General features: G+C 59.3%; 2 protein-coding genes across 4 annotated transcripts; one reads left to right on the forward strand and one right to left on the reverse strand.

The window, feature by feature from the left end:
* The first annotated feature begins 1,501 nt into the window (after positions 1–1,501).
* Positions 1,502–6,777, forward strand: NUBP2 (NUBP iron-sulfur cluster assembly factor 2, cytosolic). 3 transcript variants are annotated; one of them, XM_055562341.1, is made up of 7 exons: positions 1,502–1,590; positions 4,326–4,444; positions 4,549–4,747; positions 5,365–5,519; positions 5,639–5,749; positions 5,854–5,923; positions 6,222–6,777. In XM_055562341.1, exons 1-7 carry the CDS (start codon positions 1,575–1,577, stop codon positions 6,365–6,367), a joined length of 816 nt encoding a protein of 271 aa, XP_055418316.1. In that variant the 5' UTR covers positions 1,502–1,574; the 3' UTR covers positions 6,368–6,777. The 3 variants fall into 3 exon arrangements, with proteins under 3 accessions (XP_055418316.1, XP_055418317.1, XP_055418318.1); XM_055562342.1 differs by lacking the exon at positions 5,365–5,519 and having other exon boundaries at positions 4,549–4,869; XM_055562343.1 differs by lacking the exon at positions 5,365–5,519.
* Positions 6,778–6,916: 139 nt separating this feature from the next.
* On the reverse strand, positions 6,917–10,426 carry IGFALS (insulin like growth factor binding protein acid labile subunit). Its single transcript, XM_055562709.1, has 2 exons — positions 10,411–10,426; positions 6,917–9,653 (listed from the first exon to the last, which is right to left on the reverse strand). Exons 1-2 carry the CDS (start codon positions 10,424–10,426, stop codon positions 7,630–7,632), a joined length of 2,040 nt encoding a protein of 679 aa, XP_055418684.1. The 3' UTR covers positions 6,917–7,629.
* Positions 10,427–20,022: the final 9,596 nt, after the last annotated feature.

A 20,022-nucleotide genomic window follows, 5' to 3' on the forward strand; every position in this document is an offset into this window, starting at 1 on the left:
GATAGAGAGCGTGGAACACCATCCAGACATCCATGACTCTCAAAGGCCCCTCTCTCAGCTTGGCCTCAGGAACCCAAGTGTCCTGCCTACCCGTCCCTCCGGCATCTCAAGCCCTGCCTGCCCTTCCTCCAGTGCCTAGTTTGACAAATGGCATCTCCATCCTCCCAGTTCCTCATGCCAGACACACAGCAGTCATCCCAACACCTCCTCCCACCACGGCCCTCCACGCCCCACACCACCTCCAACGGTGTCCTGAACCATCTGCCGCCACCGCGCCTCCCCCACCCCCGCACGACTCCTCCGCTCCGGCTCCGTCCACTTCATTCACTACAACCCAGCTTTTTCGAAACACAAATCTTAAAAAATTTTGAATTAGCGAGTTATAAACTTCTCAGGGCTTGCCATTGTTCTCCGGATAAAATGCAAAATCCTACCAAGCCCATCAAGTTCCGGCCCTGTTCCGGCTGCTAGTTCTTTCCAGCCCTTTGCCCAGAACGCTTTCCCCTCCCCTCTTTGGCTCTCAACTTCCAAGCCTGACTTACAGTTACAAGTCGATCTCTGGGATCTTGTATTGAAATTCCCCAGGAGGACCGGGACTGTCCCCCGCCACGATCCCGAGGGACGGCAGAGGACGCGCGCAGGCACAGCTTTTGAGGGATGGGAGCCCGTCTGCAGACCCGGGTTCGCTACTGGAGCCGGCCACGGCGGGCCCGGCCTAAGCCCCGCCCGCCACCGCCACGGCAACAGTAGGCGCCAGGCCGTGCACGCGGGATGCACGGCCCCGAGACAACACCGCTGCAGCAGGGGTCGCTTCCCCGTCGGGCATCGCACTGTCTAAGGATCGGCGAGGTCGCGGGGTTCCTCCCACCCGCCGCCCCGCCCGGCCTGCGGCGCAGAGCCTCGCCCGCCTCTTCTGGCTCCGCCGCCGCCGCCGGAACAAAGGCGCGCCGGCCGCGCCGCCCGGAGCTCCGCGAGGCCAACGGGTGCGGTGGGGTCCCGACCCAGGCGGAGCAGCAGGGCCCGGAAGACCCGGGGAGGAGCGGCCGAGGCCCGCCGCTCACCTGCAGCCGCTCTGCGCCGCCGCGCTCAGCCTGGCCAGCCGTGACCTACTTTCCGCTCCGGAGCAAGACGTAAACAATCCCCGCCCCGCGGTCCGCCCCCGGCGCCGCATTGGCCCCGCAGTGCACTCGACTTCGGCGTTCGAAAGAGGGGCGGGCCCCGCTGCACACGCCTCTTGCTGAGAGGCTGCTGGGTCTGTCAATCCTAGCTCGACGTCCTCATTGGCCACATCTGAAGCGGCCGGAGACAAGTCTCGCACGCCTATTGGACGTGGGGCGGGCAAACGAAGCGGTCCCATGCTGGGGCGTTGACACGGAAGTGGGTTCCTGTCTTGTACGCCGTCTGCGCCGGAACCTGCGTGCACCCCTTGCGCAATCTGATTGGCTAAGGGTAGCGCGAGTGGGCCTATCAAAAAGAGCCGAGGCGGGTTCGCGTTGCCCATTGGCCCGAAGGCGCTTCACTCAGATTGGAGGGAGGCGGGCTGCGAGGGGAGGACGCGGGGCGAGCAGGGCAGGATGGAAGCTGCTGTGGGTGAGTGTGCGTGGCCGCGGGGCGTTGCGGGTCGGCGGGTGCCGAGGCGAGAAGGAAAGGGCAGGCCCGCAGCTGCTAGTCGCGGCTCCGGGTTTCAGCACACCATCTTATTTCCGGTATAAAGTTCTCAGAGGTGCGCGCACGTGTCATTACGGCGCTTAGAAGGAAGTCTTACTTGAATAAGGCGCTCTAAGAAGGAGAAACCTGAACGTCACATTCTCTGTTTTTTTGTAGAAGTTTTATTCTGATTTCCTAAGCCTTTTTTTTTTTTTTTTAATAAAATCTGCATGGAACCCAATGTATACCTTGGGCACAGCCGGATTCGCACAGATTCAGTTCAGTCGCTCAGTTGTGTCCGACTCTTTGCGACCCCATGAATCCCAGCACGCCAGGCCTCCCTGTCCATCACCAACTCCCGGAGTTTACCCAAACTCATGTCCATCGACTCGGTGATGCCATCCAGCCATCTCATCCTCTGTCGTCCCCTTCTCCTCCTGCCCCCAATCCCTCCCAGCATCAGGGTCTTTTCCAGCGAGTCAACACTGGGCGTGAGGTGGCTAAAGCTGAGTTTCAGCTTCAGCATCAGTCCTTCCAATAAACACCCAGGACCGATCTCCTTTAGGATGAACTGGTTGGCTCTCCTTGCAGTCCAAGGGACTCGCAAGAGTCTTCTCCAACACCATAGTTCCAAAGCATCAATTCTACGGCACTCAGTTTTCTTCACAGTCCAACTCTCACATCCATACATGACCACTGGAAAAACCATAGCCTTGACTAGATGGACCTTAGCTACATTATTTTCTAAAAGACTTCGGGTCTGATATCTTGAGCACAAAGTGTTTACAACGCTGGATTCATCCATCAGATTATAAACGTAACACTGGAGAGAAAAATCAGAAGAAGCTTGTTATGATAAGGGCACACTTGCTGCAAGGTGAGAGGAATGGTTTCTGGGTTGATGATGAATACTTCTTATTTTAACGAAGAGGCAAATGCACACAGAAATTCGAGAAGCCTCACGGGCTATGCAATAAACCTCCCTGTGCCCAGAGGCAGCTTCTGTTGTTGGGTGCTTGTATCCTATTGGAGAGATTCTTTACATACAAAGACTCCCATACTTGTCCAGTGTATCAGATAATCTTGATTTGGTTGGACTTAAGGCTTGATTGATTGGTCCTCTCATCCACACGTGGGATCCCTCACTTCCCTCTGTGGGGAGACACTGCTTTCCTTTGCCCCTTCCAGGCAGTCTCTCCCATGTAGTAGTATGCATTTGATTTGTCATCGTTTATAAGCCTTTGAGTTTACTTAAGGCAATGGCACCCCACTCCAGTAGTCTTGCCTGGAAAATCCCATGGATGGAGGAGCCTGGAAGGCTGCAGTCCATGGGGTCGCTGAGGGTCTGACATGACTGAGGGACTTCACTTTCACTTTCATGCACTGGAGAAGGAAATGGCAACCCACTCCAGTGTTCTTGCCTGGAGAATCCCAGGCAAGCTTAGCTGCTCTGTGGCATGTGAGATCTTCCCACAGCAGGGATCGAACCAGTGTCTCCTGCATTGGCAGGAGGATTCTTCACCACTGAGCCACCAGGGAAGTCCCCCCCCCCCCCCCAACTACTTTGTGGTATTAGAGCAGTTTAAGTAATAGCCTTTTAAGTCATCACGGTAGCCTGAGGCAGGTGGCCGAGGCTTGTGTTTGTTGGCATTGACCCGCGGCTGGGTGATGGTGCCCTTTCCTTGTCACCGTACAGGATCTCCAGACGGAGATCCAGGACGGGCACTGCACCGCCTTACGCCCAGGGCCTGTGGAGAGGCCAGGTGCACCCTGAGTTCCTTCTAGGGACCCTTTGGTGGCAGCGGCCTTTGAACCTGTCCATGAGAGATGGGTCAGGAGGGAGACATTGTTCACTCACCTCACACTGAGCCCTTCCTGGGGAGCCGGGGTGCAGGGAGGCTGCGGGAGTGAGCAGCTGGCTGCAGGCTGGGCAGGACTCTCTGTGGTGAGGTCCTCAGGGCTCTTTGCAGGGGCTGAGGGTTGTTTGTACACAGATGGCACCTCTGTGGGGTAGCAGGGGTGGGAGTCGTGTGTTCAGGGTGGCATTTCAGGCTCACTGGGAGGAACAGGAACTGGGGCAGAGTCTGCCTGGGGTCTGGCACTGGCGCTATGGCGCCCTGGGGGTACCCAGGGTTTCTTAAGCGCAACTGTGAGCCATCCGAGTGACCTGACTTCTGCGCCCTCACACGGTGTGGGTGCCTCCTGAGCCGGAGGCCAGGGCTGCCAGGAGGGCCGCTTCTGCCCCCAGAAGAGGGCGCTGCCCCCCTGGGGTCAGACCTGGAGGTGCTGGCACAGGGGCTGGCAGTACGTTGGTCTCCACACTCATCCCTTGGAGCCAGCTGGGAGGTTTTGGCTGTAACTGGCCTTGTGCATGCAAGGTGTGCATGCACTCACGTGTGCACACTGCAGAGCAGAGGGTTTGCAGCATTTCTAGCCGCAGCGGCCCTGCTCCAGACCGAGCGGGGACAACCGTTTCTGAGGAAGCAGGGGTTTGGGTCTGGGGTCTGCTGGAATCCCTCTCACGTGGCCGCATTTGCATGTGTGGTGATGGGGCAGGTCTCAGGACGGCTCTCTCAGGACATGAGTGTAGGAAGTGCCTGGTGACCATGGTGAGTGGGCAGCGGAAGGAAGGTACGAAGGAGACACCCGGCCCTCCTCCCCTCTGTCTTTCCGACCAGAGCCTGGAAACCTGGCCGGCGTCCGGCACATTGTCCTCGTCCTCTCAGGAAAGGGGGGCGTCGGGAAGAGCACCATCTCCACGGAGCTGGCGCTGGCCCTGCGCCACGCGGGCAAGAAGGTGAGTACCTCCTGTCTCCTCGCGAGCCCCCGCTCTCCTGGGTAGGCACACAGGGCAGCGCCTGGTCAGAGGCCCTCACGAACCGCGTGGACGCCCTCTTGCAGGTGGGGATCCTGGACGTGGACCTGTGCGGCCCCAGCATCCCCCGCATGCTCCGGGCGCAGGGCAGGGCGGTGCACCAGGGCGACAGTGGCTGGGTGCCTGTCTTCGTGGACCGGGAGCAGAGCATCTCCCTCATGTCTGTGGGCTTCCTGCTGGAGCAGCCGGACGAGGCTGTGGTGTGGAGAGGCCCCAAGAAGAACGGTAATGCCACGCCAGGTTGCCGGCTCCCCACCCGCCCCACCACCTCGGGCGCCGGGGGAAAGACTGGTGCCGGTCTTCACTTCCAAGACGCTCCCCCCAACCCCGACCTGTCAAGCCTGCAAGTACGCAGACAGTTGGCCTGGGGAGCGAGAGCGTGAGCCGCAGCCGTGAGGCCTTCAGCTGCCTGGTCCTCCCCTGGGCAGGAAGGCGCCCTCTGGGGCGCCTGGGCAGGCTCTGGTGCTTCTGCCTCAGCAGACAGGGTTCAGCTCCCTCCGAGGGCCAGTGCGGGGCTGCCAGGTGTGGGAGCAGGCCCGGGGTGGGGGCTGCTCCCAGGCCATGCCTGCCTGGCGTTCCCCACAGGCCATCTCTCTGGGGCACAGACATCTGCCCTTGGAGGATCCCCGCTCCAGCCATCGAAGCTAGGGCCTGAGCAGAAGTCCTGGGGGTGCTGGGGAAGGGTCTCTCCCTGCTCCTGGTGCACAGTGGCACACACAGCTCTCCGAATGCAGGTGGGCCTGGGCCCAAAGGTCGCCCTGCCCTGGGGGGAACATGGGCCCAGTGAGACCCTGCCTGCCCGCCTGCTACCCCCAACCCTGAGCCTCCCTGGGTCTCCGCAGCGCTGATAAAGCAGTTTGTGTCCGATGTGGCCTGGGGGCAGCTGGACTACCTGGTTGTGGACACGCCCCCGGGGACCTCTGATGAGCACATGGCCGTGGTGGACGCCCTGCGCCCCCACAGCCCCCTGGGGGCCCTCGTGGTCACCACGCCCCAGGTACTGTTCCCGCACGGGCGCCTTTGCCCTGGGGCAGACGCTCTGCCCTGTCCTCCTCACCCATCTTGGCTGTTTTCGGGGTACCCACCTGCCGCCCCGGCCCCTTTCCCGGTCTCCAGGCGGTGTCCGTGGGGGACGTGAGGCGGGAGCTGACCTTCTGCAGGAAGGTGGGGCTGCGGGTGATCGGGCTTGTGGAGAACATGAGCGGCTTTGTCTGCCCCCACTGCTCGGTGAGTCCTGGGCGATTGCGGGCATGGGCAGCCAGCTCCCCCCACCCCGCCCGCCCCCTGCAAGCAGAGAGGATGGAGGTGGACCCCGTGTCTCTGTGTCCCAGGAGTGCACCAATGTCTTCTCCAAGGGAGGCGGCGAGGAGCTGGCGAGACATGCCGGCGTCCCCTTCCTGGGTGAGTGGGCTGGGGCTGCCACAGGGCCCTGCACCCCCCGGGGAGAGGGGGCTTCCTCCCACCCCGCCGACCCCCTGCCCTGTGAGAGCTGCCAGCCACAGGCACCCTGTGCTTGCTTCTGCAAGAGCACCCGGGAGGCGGCAGGGCCTGCTGGGCAGCTGCTGGGTGTCCTGGGGAGGTTGAGCCCGGGAATGGGTCCTGCGGGGCCTTGGCAGTGCTGCCCGTGGGCTCCTGGGCTGAGGGGGTGGACCGGGCCTCCCAACCTGGCCCTCACTGCCCACTCTCCGCCCCCACCCAGGCTCGGTGCCCCTGGACCCCGAGCTCACGCGGAGCCTGGAGGATGGCCGGGACTTCATCCAGGACTTCCCCGACAGTCCCGCCTTCCCCGCGCTCTCCTCCATCGCCCAGAAGATTCTCAGCGAGATGCCTGCGGGGCTCTCCTGACTGAGGCGGGCTGAGCGCTCCTGTGCGCTGTGGGGCTGGAGGTCTGGAGCAGGGGCCCGGCCAGGCCCCGTGTGCCCCTCTCCCCATGGGGCCCACCCTGGACATTTGCGGAGCTTCGGCAGCATCTCAGCTGAGCTGCCGACAGTGAGTGGCTCCGCCCAGTCACCCAGGGATGGCATGGGGTCCCTGCGCCGTGGCCTGCCCTCCCTGCTGGCGCAGCTTGGTACCCCTGTGGCCCAGACAGACTGCTGCTCCCGACAGCCAAGTCTCCACGTTCTTCATGCACCACAGAGCTGGTGCGTCTGGAAGCTTGCCTGGCCCGCTGGCCCGGAATCCCCGTGAAGGAGGTGACACCCAGTCAGGGGTCAAACTTGTAACTCAGAGGAGCTGAAATAAACACATCGCACAGCCGTGTTTACATGTCTGACCTTTCTAGAGCATTCCGCCCGGGCCCCGTGTCACCGTGTCCTCTGCAGACAGTGTCCACCCCCGAGTCCCAGGAACTGGCCAGCAGTCCTGCTGTGTGAGTGGCCAGGCTTGGCCCAGAGACAGCCAAGGGCCCGCCCCAGGCCAGGGGGCCAGGCTGACGGGCAGGAGAGGCGAGTGTGGAGCGGAGCCCTGGGCCTCTTCCCTGCGTGGGTCCTGGGGAAGCTGGGATGCATCCTGGGCGGTGGAACGGTGGGCCTGCGTGCCACTCTCCCGGGGAAGAGTCTGGGTGCTCTGCCAGGGGTGTGTCCAGGCCAGGGGGCCAGCCCTGGGCCCCGCTTCCATGGACGGTGGATGGTGACGAGTGTGCCCTGGGGGGCTTCCTTTGGGGGTGGGGGGTCTGGCTGGGAGCACAGGGACCCAAAGAGGGATGGTCGCACCCCCTCCACCCCCCTCTTCCCAGGACCAAGCTGCTTCTGAGGACGCTGCTGGTGAGGGGCTGATGTGTGAGGCTCCCGGAGGACCCGAGTGAAGGCCCACCACTCCCAGGGGGGTGACCTGGGGACTCACAGATGAGAAGGGAGGCTGGGCGCAGGGCAGGCCATGGGGCCACGGCAGCCAAAGGGGTGCTGGCTAGCACCCCACCTGCACTGAGCTGTAGCCCTGCCCTCACACATGGCCCCGTTTATTTGGTTGCTTTAATTGATGACAGCTGGGGAGGCCGTGTCCCTGACCCTCATGAACAGGCTCTCAGGGAGCAGGCTGGGGCTCGCAGGTCCCGAACTGTGTCCCCCCGGGGTCGCGAGGGCCCGTCAGGACGCCGGGGCAGCCTTGGGTCAGCAGTGGGCAAAGTGGGCCTCGCCAATGTCGCGCAGGTCGAGGCCCGCCAGGCTGGGCGGGCTGGCGCAGGTGATGTTGTTGTAGGCCAGCACGGGCGGCTGGCGGTCGTCGTTGCCCTCTGCCAGGGCCTGCACAAAGCGGGGCACGGAGGCTGGCTGCTGCAGGGCGAAGGCCCGCAGGGCGCCCAGCGCGCAGCCGCAGTCCCAGGGGTTGCCCTCGAGCCACAGGCGCTCCAGGCCAGGGGGCTGCGGTGCGAAGGTCCTCAGCGAGTTGTTTCGGAGGCTGAGGAAGCGCAGGTGGCTGAGTGGTGCGAGCGCGGCCGCAGGCAGCGCCTCCAGGCGGTTGTGGGAGACGTCCAGCCAGAAGGTGCGCTGCAGGGGCCCCAGGGCGTCCGCCGGCAGCGCCGACAGCCGGTTGCGGGCAAGGAGGAGGTACTCTAGGCGGCCGAGGTCCTGGAAGAGCCGGCCAGGCAAGTGCGTGAGCTGGTTGGCAGTCAGGTCCAGCTCGAGCAGCTCAGCCAGGCCCCCCAGGCTGCGCTCGTCCACGTCTGCGATGCTGTTGCCCTTGAGGAAGAGCCGGCGCAGCCCCGACAGGCCCGCGAAGGCAAGTGGGCCCAGGCGGGCCAGGCAGCCGCCCTCCAGGTGCAGGCTGTGCAGCTTGGCCAGGCCCTGGAAGGCCCGCTCCGGGAGGTCACGCAGACAGTTGCTGGAGAGGTTGAGCACAGCGAGATTGAGCAGGCCCAGGAAGCCGCCGGGCCTGAGCTCCTGCAGCTGGTTGTTGTTGAGGGCCAGCACCTCCAGCTGGCCCAGGCCCACGAAGGCCTCCTCGGGCAGCTGCCGCAGACGGTTGTGGCCAAGCTGCAGCTCCTCCAGGAAGTGCAGGTCCTTGAAGGTGCGGGGCCGCAGGCCAGCGAGCGCATTGTGTGAGAGGCGCAGGACGTGCAGCCCCAGCAGCCCCGGGAAGCTGTCCTCCAGGAGGCTGCCCACGCGGTTGTGCGACAGGTCCAGCCAGCGCAGCGCCTTCATGCCCAGGAAGGCACCCGGGGCCACGGCGGCCACGAGGTTGTGGTCCAGGTAGAGTTTCTGGAGCTTGGGCAGCTTGACGAAGACATTGGCCTTGATGCTGCGCAGGGCGTTCCGGCTCAGATCCAGCTCTCGCAGCTCGCCCAGGCCGCAGAAGAGCGCAGGCTGCAGGTAGGCCAGCTTGTTACCTGCCAGCACCAGCTCCCGCAGGCCGGCCAGGCCCTGGAACGCAGTGTCGGGCAGCACAGTCAGGCTGTTCCAGCCCAGGTTGAGGTCCCAGAGGTGCGCCAGGCCCCGGAAGAGGCCCTCGTCCAGGCGGCTGAGCAGGTTGTTGCCGAGGCCGAGCGAGGCCAGGCCGGGCGTGTGCAGGAAGGTGTGGGCCGCCAGCGCGTGCAGGCGGTTGTGCTCCAGGTGCAGGTGGCGCAGGCCGCGCAGGCCCAGCAGTGCCTGCGGCTCCAGGCTGGCCAGCCCGCTGCCCTGCAGGTTGAGGAAGCCCAGGCCTGAGAGGTTCCGGAAGGCGGCCGCAGGGACGGAGGAGAAGTTGTTCCCGTCCAGCCAGAGCGCCCTGGTGCCGGTGGGGAGGCCCCCGGGCAGCCGCGTGAGGTTCCGGGAGCTGCAGAAGACGCTGAGCTCGTCCGAGTAGTCGTCGTGGCCACAGGAGCAGACAGCCGGGCACTGCAGGCCCTCAGGGTCTGCTGGCGCCACGGGCTCCACTCCCTCCAGGCCGTGGGGACCCAGCGCTGCCCAGGAGACCAGCAGCACCACCAGGGCCGGGCCTCCTGCGGGAAGAGGGGCTTGGGGAGGGGCCCGGGATGGGGACTCAGGTCGGAGCAAGACACGGGACCTTCCAGGCCTCAGCTGCACCCCAGGACCACGACACGCACCCGTTAAGAGAAGGCCCTGCTGACCAGAGCGGAAGGTGTGGGCAAGAGACGTGGGCCCCACGTCAACGGGCTGGACTGGGACGTCCTCCGGGTCAAGACCGGCTGCCCTTTCCACTGTGCAGGACCAGAGGGAACTGGGGACCAGGGACCTGGCCACGAGGCCATGTGTCAGTCTCATCCCCAAGGTGGACACTTGAGCCAGCCTAGGCTGGAAGGCGTGAGCGACAGAACCTTCTGGAGCGGGCCTGGGTGGGCAAGCGCTTGCTGCCCTGAGGGCCTGGACAGTGAGCTGGATGCCCGCTGCCCCAGTCAGACCCCCCAGTCAGGGGCACCTCCCTCCCTGGTATGTGTGTGGCACGTACCAGGGACTTAGCCCAGAGCCAGCATAGGGAGAGGAGGAGGGTGCCAGCCTCGAGGGCCGATGGGGCCCCAGGCCTTTGACCACTGGAGACTGGTTCTATCACTGGACAAAGGATGCCAGGCTTCCCCTCAAGGCCCCCCAGAAGTTCCACTGGGCGCTGGGCTTGTCCCCCGCAGCGGGCCCCTCCCTGCCCTGAGCGCTCCGGGTCTCAGGGTGGGCACGGCAGCTAGGGTGGGTGAGGCTCCGCAAGGGGACCGGGTGGCACTGGCCTGGCCTCCGAGGAGTGGGGGGGCCTGGGCGGGGCCCTGGGGTGGTGCGGGGCCCTGCATCCCCCGCACCCCCGCCTGGGCCCAGGGTGGGAGAGGAGGTGGGCGGACCCCCCAGACAAGTGGCCACGCTTCCCCCGGGGGCTCCCAGAGTGAAGCCCTCCCGGGGGCAGCCCCTACCATGGTGGGCCGGGGGCATGGGCTGGCCACCCCTGCGCGAGTGGCAGGACCGCAGGAGCCTCACCTCTGCTTGGGGCCATCCCTCGTGCCGAGCGGGAGCGGGCGTCTGCTGGGCCGCTGCTCCTGCCCTCTGGATTTCCCCTCCGCGGGGCAGCACCCGTGTCGCCGGCCAGCCCAGCTGCTGGCCCCAGCGCCGTTAACCCCCTCCTGCCGGGCGCCAGCGGCGGCTCTGAGAGCGGGGCGTGGGGCAGGTGGCACAGGGGACGGGCTGGGGGCGGCGTCTGCCCACCGTGCCCTCGGGGGCAAGGAGGGCGGGTGCAGCTCTGAGGCCCGCAGGCCCATCCCCATCATCCTGGCTCCCCCGCCCCCATCCCCCTGCAGGGCTGGCCACAGAGCTGGGGCTGCGGGCAGTGCTGGGCGGGGGTCTCCCTTGGAGCAGCCTGTGAGGGGCTAGTGTTCAGCCGCCCCCTGCTTGGGGGTGGGGGCCCTTCGGGGCTCCTGGGGGCTCCCTGCCCAGCCGATGGCTGTGTGGGAGTTAAGCTGGGCCTGCCTGTCCCCCGAATGCTGACCATGCCTCGCCTGTTCCTCCCTACCTGGGTGGGGTCCTCGGTCAGCTCCCAGGGCCTGGCCCGGCCTCCGCTTCTCCCGTGACCTCAGGGTCAGCTGCTGTCTGGCCGTGCCCCACCCCCAGCCTCTTCTAGGAATGCTTGGCCGGGTCCTGGCAGCTCTGTTTGCTTTCCCGGCCCTGTTCTCCAGGGAGGAGAGTGGGGGTAGCCTGGCCTCGGGGGCCAGATCCTGGGGCCATGAGACCAGCCCCCGCAGTAGCGGCCCTTCCTGCCCTCTGGGTTACCCGTGGGGCACGGCCACCCCACACTGTGCAGGCCGCGGCGGGGGGCCAGTGTCTGGCCTGAGGTCAGCCCCGGGTCAGACGTGGGAGGCAGGGTGCGGCTCCTCCAGACCCAGCTGCGTCCCTGAGCTGGCCTCCAGCCGCCCCTCCCCTTCACCAGGACCCTGCCTGTGGCTGCTGCGCCCGCCTACCCCTTCCTCTGCTGCCCCTGGGGTGGAGGGCCTGTGTCATCAGGGCTTGAAAAAGGTGGAACCATGCGTGGGTAAGGCTAGGCTTGTGGAGGCCTCCCGGTGAGGCCGAGGAGGAGGGCTGGGGGTGAGGCAGGAGCCCCCGGGCCCAGAGACCCCCTGTCTCGTGGCCCCTCCGCAGCTCATGCCAGGACTCAAGGACTGGCTTTGTCTTCCTCCCTTTATCGAGCTTTGATTTTTTTCCAGGTCATCTCTCAGCTTCTCTTCTGAGAAATTATAGATCTGCAGGGAGAAAGTCCACACCCAGAAGTTTACAGGGCAAACACGCATTTACACAGTAGAAAGTGCAGACTCAGCAGGAGTCAGGCCCTGGGGCCTCTGCACCGAAAAGCTCCCAGCCGGCAAGCGGCCGGCGCCTGTCCCCGGACACCCACAGGCCTGGGGTGGGACTTCCTGTAAATCCGCGGGGAGCGTGTGTGTCGGGGAACCCTTTCTGGGACTGCGGCAGCCGGGTTAGCCTTGCCCAAGCCCCGCAGTAGCGCTGGCAGTCAGCCCGCTGAGTTGGGAGAAGCCTGGGGCTAACGCTGCCCCTGCTCCCAGGGTGGCCGGCCCTGGCCTCTTCCCACTGGACCCCGAGGGCCCCTGAGGAGCCTGGTTTCCGGTCTTCATGGACATGGCGCCACGTTGTAGACCCCTCCCCGTCTCCCGCCTTGGGGCTGCGGCCCTGAAGGGCCCTGCGCGTTTGTGTGTCCTGAGTGGACCTGCCGGGCCCAGGGTGTGTCGTCCTGGCAGGTGACAATCCCCCGCCCGGGGCCAGGGGGGCCTCACTAGCACCCCACCCCGTCTACTCAGCCCAAAGGCGGGTGGGCAGTGGCTGTCGCTGTCCCGCGCTTCTTCAGTCGCCAGTGATGGCAGGCGACGCTTCAGAGAGGTTCACTGCCCAGAGGGTTGTCGCCTCCTGTAAAGTGCGTTTCGGTCTCTTGCTGAGTTATCTGGGTGCTGTCAGTGCGACAGGTTTTAAACCGTGTTCTGGATGCCCCTTGTCGTGTGTGGCCAGTAGGCCTGTCTTCGGCACCATGATCTGCCTCTCCATTCTCTTCATTGTCATTCTGGTGAGAGTTCCTAATCTTCATGTGGCCTCATAAGATGCTCCTTAAATGGAAAAACTGCGGGGAGAAAAGCTTTTTAATCTAGGCTGACGTATGTATCAAGCTCCTCGCGGTGTCACGTCCCGTTCCGCCAGTGGACTTCAGGGTATTCTCTTAAAAGACCTGGGGGACCCATCACTGCCCTTTCTCTGAGATGGTCTCGGGGCCTCCCCTCTCTCTCGCTTCCTAAGAGTGAGCTGCCGTTTGAGCTTCATTCTTCCTGGTGGATTTCGGCAGTGGCTTTCCCTTCCTCCTCCCTCTCAGGCTCCAGCTTGCTGTGGTCAGGTCCAGGTAGCCGGGCCCTATCTGGGCTCCCACGGAACTCTGCAGGCAGAGCAGACCCCTCTCCGTGTGCAGGGGCTTCCGGCCTCCTCCTTGTCCACGGGGGGCAGCCTGTCACGTATGCACAACTGCCTGTCCACTTTTGACCTGTTGCAGTTTGAGTCTCCCCTTCCAGTGTGGATGGGCACAGTTGGGTCTTCTTCAGTTTCTCTCCCTGGTATTTGTGTAGATTTCTGTGTTATGATCTTACATATATTAAAAAATTTTTTTTCCTATAGATGGTTGTTACTTTTGATACTGTTATTAAGTGTTACCCTTTTTCCTCCATTTAATTTTGTCCAGGCTGAAATGTTTTTCTAGAAGTATGTTGGGATAATGTAATAAAGTATCAACTCTGATGCCTTTACCCAACAGTTTTTTTTTTTTTCCTAAAACAGCTTTCAGTTCAGTTCAGTTCAGTCCCTCAGTCGTGTCTGATTCTTTGCAACCCCATGACTCACAGCACACCAGGCCTCCCTGTCCATCACCAACTCCCAGAGTCCACCCAAACTCATGTCCATCAAGTCCGTGATGCCATCCAGCCGTCTCATCCTCTGTCATCCCCTTCTCCTCCTGCCCTCAATCTCTCCCAGCATCAGGATCTTTTCTAATGAGTCAACTCTTCGCGTGAGATGGCCAAAGTACTGGAGTTTCAGCTTCAGCATCAGTCCTTCCAATGAACACCCATGACTGATCTCCTTTAGGATGGACTGGTTGGATCTCCTTGCAGTCCAAGGGACTCTCAAGAGTCTTCTCCAACACCATAGTTCATAGCATCAATTCTTCGGCGCTCAGCTTTCTTCACAGTCCAACTCTCACATCCATACATGACCACTGGAAAAACCATAGCCTTGATTAGACGGACCTTTGTTGGCAAAACAATCTCTCTGCTTTTCAATATGCCATCTAGGTTGGTCACAACTTTCCTTCCAAGGAGTAAGTATCTTTTAATTTCATGGCTGCAATCACCATCTGCAGTGATTTTGGAGCCCCAAAAAATAAAGTCTGACACTTGCCACTGTTTCCCCATCTATTTGCCATGAAGTGATGGGACCAGATGCCATGATCTTCGTTTTCTGAATGTTGAGCTTTAAGCCAACTTTTTTACTCTCCTCTTTCACTTTCATCAAGAGGCTTTTTAGTTCCTCTTCACTTTCTGTCTTAAGGGTGGTGTCATCTACATATCTGAGGTTCTTGATATTTCTCCCAGCAATCTTGATTCCAGCTTATGCTTCCTCCAGCCCAGTGTTTCTCCTGATGTACTCTGCATATCAGTTAAATAAAACAGCTTTACTGATACACAATTCTCACACCATAAAATCCACCCGTCAGCACACCGTACAACTCGGAGACTCTCAGCGTGTGCCGCTGTGCAGGCGCCGCGGGTGTTAGAGCACCCCGCACAGCAGGCGCCCTTTGTGACTTGTCTCACCGAGCACGCTTTCAGGGTTCATCCACAAGGCAGGCGTCGGAACTTCATTCCTCCTTGTGACTGAATAATGTCTGTTTACTCATACATCAGATGATAGACAGCTGGTTGGTTTCTCTGGGGTTATTATGTATAACGTTGCCGTGAGCCTTTGTGTGGACGCAGGTTTCACTCCTGTTGGGTAGATTCTTAGCAGTGGAGTTACTGGTTCACATAGTATTTTGTTTTTAAAAAATGTTTTCCAAAACGACTGTGTAATTCTACAGGCTGTGAGAGTCTGGTCCCACATCCTCACCGCTATTTGGTACAGTCGGCTTTGTTCTCTTTTGGTTTTGAGCCATTCTGTGTTTCTCTCACGATTGATACTGGGCACCTTTTCATGTGTTTATTGGCTCTTGTATCTTCTTTAGCACAGTGTCTATTCAAGACTTTCATCCATTTTTTAACTGTCTCCTTACTGAGTTGTTACACTGAACATTATAGATATGACTTTATGGATTGTCAAGGATAACATTTGCCGATATTTTTCTGTTTGTGGCTTGCCACTTTTTTTTGCTGTTGTCTTTTGAAGTAAGAGAGTTTATTTTAATGAAGTCCAGTGTATCAGTTTTTTTCTTTCATGGCTTATGATTTTGATGTGGTGTCTAACTCTTTGCCTAACCCAAGATCACAAAAATCTTTAAGGAATATAGAATCTATTTACTTACATTTTCTTTCTCTTAGCAGTTTTTTTTTTTTTTCTGGTAGTTTGCAGTATATAAATCTTGTACTACTTTTGATAATTTCTAAGTACTTTATGAGTTTTGATGAAGTATGAATGGAGCCGGTTTTTTCCTTCTTAAAATATACATATATATATGTATGTATCTGGCTGTGCCAGGTCTTAGCTGTAGTGTCTGAGATCTTTAGTAGTGACATGCAGGATCTTTAATTGCAGCATGTGGATCTATTTCCTTGACCAGGGATCAGACCTGGGCCCCCTGAATTGGGAGTGTGCCATCTTAGCCACTGGACCACCAGGGAAGTCCCTGAGTGGAGTTCTTTTAATTTCCTTTTCAGATTGTTTTCAGTATGTACAAATACAGCAGGTTTCTCTTGGTGATCGTGTATCCCAGGACCTTACTAATTAGTCCCAGGTGTGTGTAGCTGGATCCCCTAGGATAAGCCATTGCTCAGTCGTGTCCAACTGTTTGCAACCTCATGGACTATACAGACTATTGCAGGCCAGAATACTGGAGTGGGTAGCCATTCCCTTCTCCAGGGGATCTTCCCAACCCAGGGATCGAACCCAGGTCTCCCACAGTGCAGGTGGATTCTTTACCAGCTGAGCCACCAGGGAAGCCCTATGTAATATCACACCATCTGTGAAAAAGGACATTCTCCCTTCCTCCTTTTCAGTGTGGGCACTGCCTTCTGTGGCAAGAGCAGAGATCCTTGCTGTGTTCCTGACATTAGTGAGAAGCATTCCATCACTAACCATGAATTACGACGCTGGCTTATGTCTCTGATCCACAGTGTCGCAGGCAGAATAACGCTGCCAGCCACCGATGCATGTGTCCTTATCCCTGGAATCATGAATATGTCGGGTCACGTGGCAGAGCGGAACTGAGGCTGCTGATCAACTGACCTGGAGACGGTGAGACGAACATGGATTTCCAGGTGGCCCCACTATAATTCCAGGCCATGAGAGGACCTGGCCCCCAGCTGCTGACCTCTGAAGATGGAGGAGGGTGGTCAGGAGCTAGGGACTCAGGTGCCTCGCACAGCAGGGAAGGGCAAGGAAACAGATTCTCCCTTTGGAGCAGAGGGAAGCAGCTCTGCTGACAGTCCAGTGAGACTCCTGACAGACTTCCGACCTCTCAGTTGGCAGGTGATATATCTGTGCCGCTTCAAACAACTGAGTTGTCATGGCTTGATACAGTAGCATTTGGAGATTAAACAGATGTCCTTTATCAATTCCAAGAGGCTCCCTTCGATTCCAGGTTTGTTGACTTTTTTTTTTTTAAACCACAAATGGGTATGGGATTTTTGTCACGGTTTCCCGCATCCATTGAGATGATTTTGTCCTTTGTTCTATGACCGTGGTTTATTACGATGACTTTTAGATGTTCAGTCAACCTTGTGTTCCGGTTATAAATCCCACCTGTCTGTGCTGTGGAATGTCAGTGTATTCGGATTGCTAACGTTTTAAAGACTTTACACCTGTGTTCATGAGGGACGTTGATCTCTGGTTTTGTTGGGTATCGGGATAACGGCCTTGTAGAATGAGTTGGGAAGTGTTCCCTCCTGCGTTTTCTGGAAGAGTTTGTGAGTGATTATTAGCAATACTAACAGAATGCACTGGTGAAGCCATGTGGCCCTGAGCTTTCTTTTGCATGAAGGCTTAAGACTTCTGTTGAATCAACTGAAGGAATGTGTCCATTTCATCTAATTTGTTGGCACCGCTCCCCTAGTGTTCCTTTGCAAGTTCTGGTCATTTCTTTGGGATTGATAGGATGTGCCCCTTTTCAAAAATCATCATTTTGGTAATTCGTGTGTTATTTTGTTGGTCAGCGAAAAACCACTGTTTTCTGTTGCACTGACTCCTTGCTAATCATTATTTCCGCTTCCTTTGGGTTTTGTTTTCTCTCCTTTTGTGTTTCAAGGCAGGAGCCCGGGTTTTTTAGGCCTTCTTCTGTTACACTGCTTAGCTGTGTCCCACACATTTTGTGTTCATTTCCCTTCTGGTTGACGCACACAGTAGTTCGATGTGTTAACTTCCAAACATCTGGGTTTTTCCAGACGTCACTGTGTTGTAGCTATCTAATGTCACTGGAGTTTGGAATTATACAAGGTATGTTCTTTAGAATTCATTGTGATCTGTGGGTTGAAGATATCATTTGTCCTGGAGAATGTTCCATGAGCACCTGGAAATGTTGGAGGAATGTTCTGTAAGTAGGTTTGATTGAGTGATAGCGTCCTGTTATCAACTGGACTATTAAAGAATCTCCATTATTGCTAAATTACCCATTTTCCCTTTCAGTTTTGCCCATTTAAAGTAGACATGACATACTCATTTCTTCAATAGAAGATTAGAACAGAAATCAGAGAAAAGAGAGAGAGATTATTGGGACCTTAAGAAGTCAAGATTCTGGCTTAAGAAAATATGCTGACCAAGAATAAGATGACTCTGAGCTGCAAGAGCCAGAGAAAAACAGGTATGCGTACCCTGGGGGCAGCGTGGGACAGGCGCGCGTACCCTGGGGGCAGCGTGGGACAGGCGCGCGTACCCTGGGGGCAGCGTGGGACAGGAGCGCGTACCCTGGGGGCAGCGTGGCTGTAGAATCAGCCTTCCTTTCTGGATCCACAGCACCCACGCCAGGCTCACTCCCATATCTAAGATCCAGTTCTTCCCCAGGACTCTCTGCTGCCCCAACTAAGAACCAATGTCCCTAGAAGTGGGTGGTCCAGGAAAGCCTCTCTTTTTTTTCTCAGGAGGAAGAATGAGAGACCCCTGAGGAGCTAGGAAGCAGGACCCCAAAGCCAGAGGACAGACAGCAACGGGCTCTGCTTGGAAGGAGCAGGGAAGACAAACGCCACAGCAGAGATGAGAGAACACAACGGGCCGGATTTGAAAATGTAGGAAAGGAAGTAAGCTACCAAAAGCAGCTGAAGGAGGTAACAGCTCTTCTCACCATTAAAAAACAGGATCACGGTTTTTAAAATTCCCACAACAGAATGCACCAGGCTCAGACTAGCGTCTCCTTCTCTACAGACTCCCCCAGCAGTGAGGTGGCTTCCAGGCTCCCTTCTCATCTCTAGACTCAGAGGAGAGAACGTGCCAAGGAAGCGGGGCTTCGCCTGGGAGCATGTGACTGGGCGCTGGAAGCTGCCCGGCCTGAGGAGCGCGTGCTGGGCCGGGCAGACGCACCAGCAGCCCCCAGCCCTCCTGCCGGCCCTCCAGGGCCTGGGGATCCCCCGGCAACACAGCCAGCCCGCCCTGCTCGCCCCACCCCTCACGCCCGGCCCCAGCCTCTCCACCCCACTCCTGCATGATGGCCCGGCTCCTGGCGTTAGGACGCCCCACACGCTGGAGACATGTCAGACTTGACCTGTGCCCTGCGCACAGCACGCACGGCGCCAGAGGCCCACGCAGATAGATGAGCAGCATCCTCATAAGTGGAAACACTTCGGATCACAGACGTCACTTCTTCCCAGCCTAGTGAGTCGACATTACGCCACCCCAGACGCCGGACAACGAGCACCCTAGTCTTTACAGGGAGGAGCAAAGAGCCAGGACTCTCCTGACGGATGAGGTTGGGCCGCGATCCTGGGGTTGAAGAACTGTACAGGGACTGTGAGGCAGCGTCAGCACAGACAGACGGACAGACAGACGGACGGGATGGAGGGCCGCAGAGCAGGCTGGACCCTTGGGTGCTGGCTCGCTAGGGCGGCGGGCGGTGCAGAGGGGCTGGGACGTGAGGCGTCAATCCCTCAGACACCAGCACAAACAGCTCGGCAACAAGAACCACAAACCAGAAGCCACTGGGTCAGATTACAGGGCGGCATCAGAGGTGGGAAAGAGTTGCTAAACAGGTTGCTAAACACAAAACCATTTTTCATGAAGGAAAAAATATACATTTGACAACATCAAGAATTTCTTTAACAGACACCAGACAGTGAGACCAGCATCAAACTAGAAGACTGCAAACACAGAAACAAAGAAATCATAAAATATGCCATGTGAAACAAAGGATTCCTAGTGATCAGTAAGAAAAACTTGGTAGCAACCAGTGAAGAAACCCAGGAGCACAGGCGGCCCCAGGAAGGAAATCCCAGTGGCCAGTGAGCTGTGGAAGGTGGTCAGGAGCCAGGCAGATGCGTGAGACAGAGCACCTTCTGTGGCCCCAGACCAGCGAGGACGAGGGTGTCCGGCACGTGGGGCAGGCGCCCTGAGCGCAGCGGAGATGCTGAGAATGAAGCCCCGCGTCCCCAGTGCAGTCTCCACCAGGGCCTGTGGCTGCGGGGCACCAGCGCGGCGGAGTGAGGACGCGCCCCACTGCTCAGAGGCAGCACCACCGCAAGTGTGCAAAGACAAGCGCTCCCGGCTGAGTGCCCCGGGCTCTCGGAGGATGAGGAGGGGGGCAGGATGGTGTGCGTGTTCCTCCTCACGTTTCTGTAGATGAGGGACGCAGGCCCAGGGTGCTGGGGGACAGGGGCCTCTGGCAGCGGGTTCTGGGGAGAAGCGCTCACCCTCGTGCGATCGCTGTGCTGCTGGTGGAGCTCAGCATCCCTGGGAGGGGCTGCCAACACCAGCCGCCTGGAGGGACGGACGCGGCTCCCACGTCCTGAGGTTCCTGCACCCGCATGTCCAGTTGCTGGTATAAAACCATGGGGAGTGCCAGGAGGGCCCGTGCAAACTCCCTCCAGGTCTCCAGGGAGCTTGGGCTCCACAGAGAAAGCATCGTGGTTGGAGAAGAGCCCACACAGGCGGCTGTGGGGTGATGCGGGCCCGCTCGGCCGGGACAGGACCTGAGGGATCCAGGGAGACGGCGACAACCACGCTGTGCCGTGATCCATCTGGAGGAGGCGTCAAGGGGGGCATCACCGCAGCAGGTGGGACCAGAGACTGGTCCCTGGGAGAGTCCCAGGACAGGCGGCCTTCACAGGGACAGCGCCCAGACCCCGCCCCACGCTGCACCTGGCCTGGGGTCCCACTGCACGTCAGCACACACACGACACTGGAACCGACCCGTGAGAGGAG

Source organism: Bubalus kerabau, chromosome 23 (assembly GCF_029407905.1).
Source record: "Bubalus kerabau isolate K-KA32 ecotype Philippines breed swamp buffalo chromosome 23, PCC_UOA_SB_1v2, whole genome shotgun sequence".
NCBI classification, from domain to species: Eukaryota; Metazoa; Chordata; class Mammalia; order Artiodactyla; family Bovidae; genus Bubalus; species Bubalus kerabau.

Coding starts and splice junctions, on each gene's coding strand:
- NUBP2 (XM_055562341.1), top strand. Junction 4,445..4,548: donor TGCGCCACGCGGGCAAGAAG/GTGAGTACCTCC, acceptor GCCCTCTTGCAG/GTGGGGATCCTGGACGTGGA. Junction 5,924..6,221: donor TGCCGGCGTCCCCTTCCTGG/GTGAGTGGGCTG, acceptor GCCCCCACCCAG/GCTCGGTGCCCCTGGACCCC.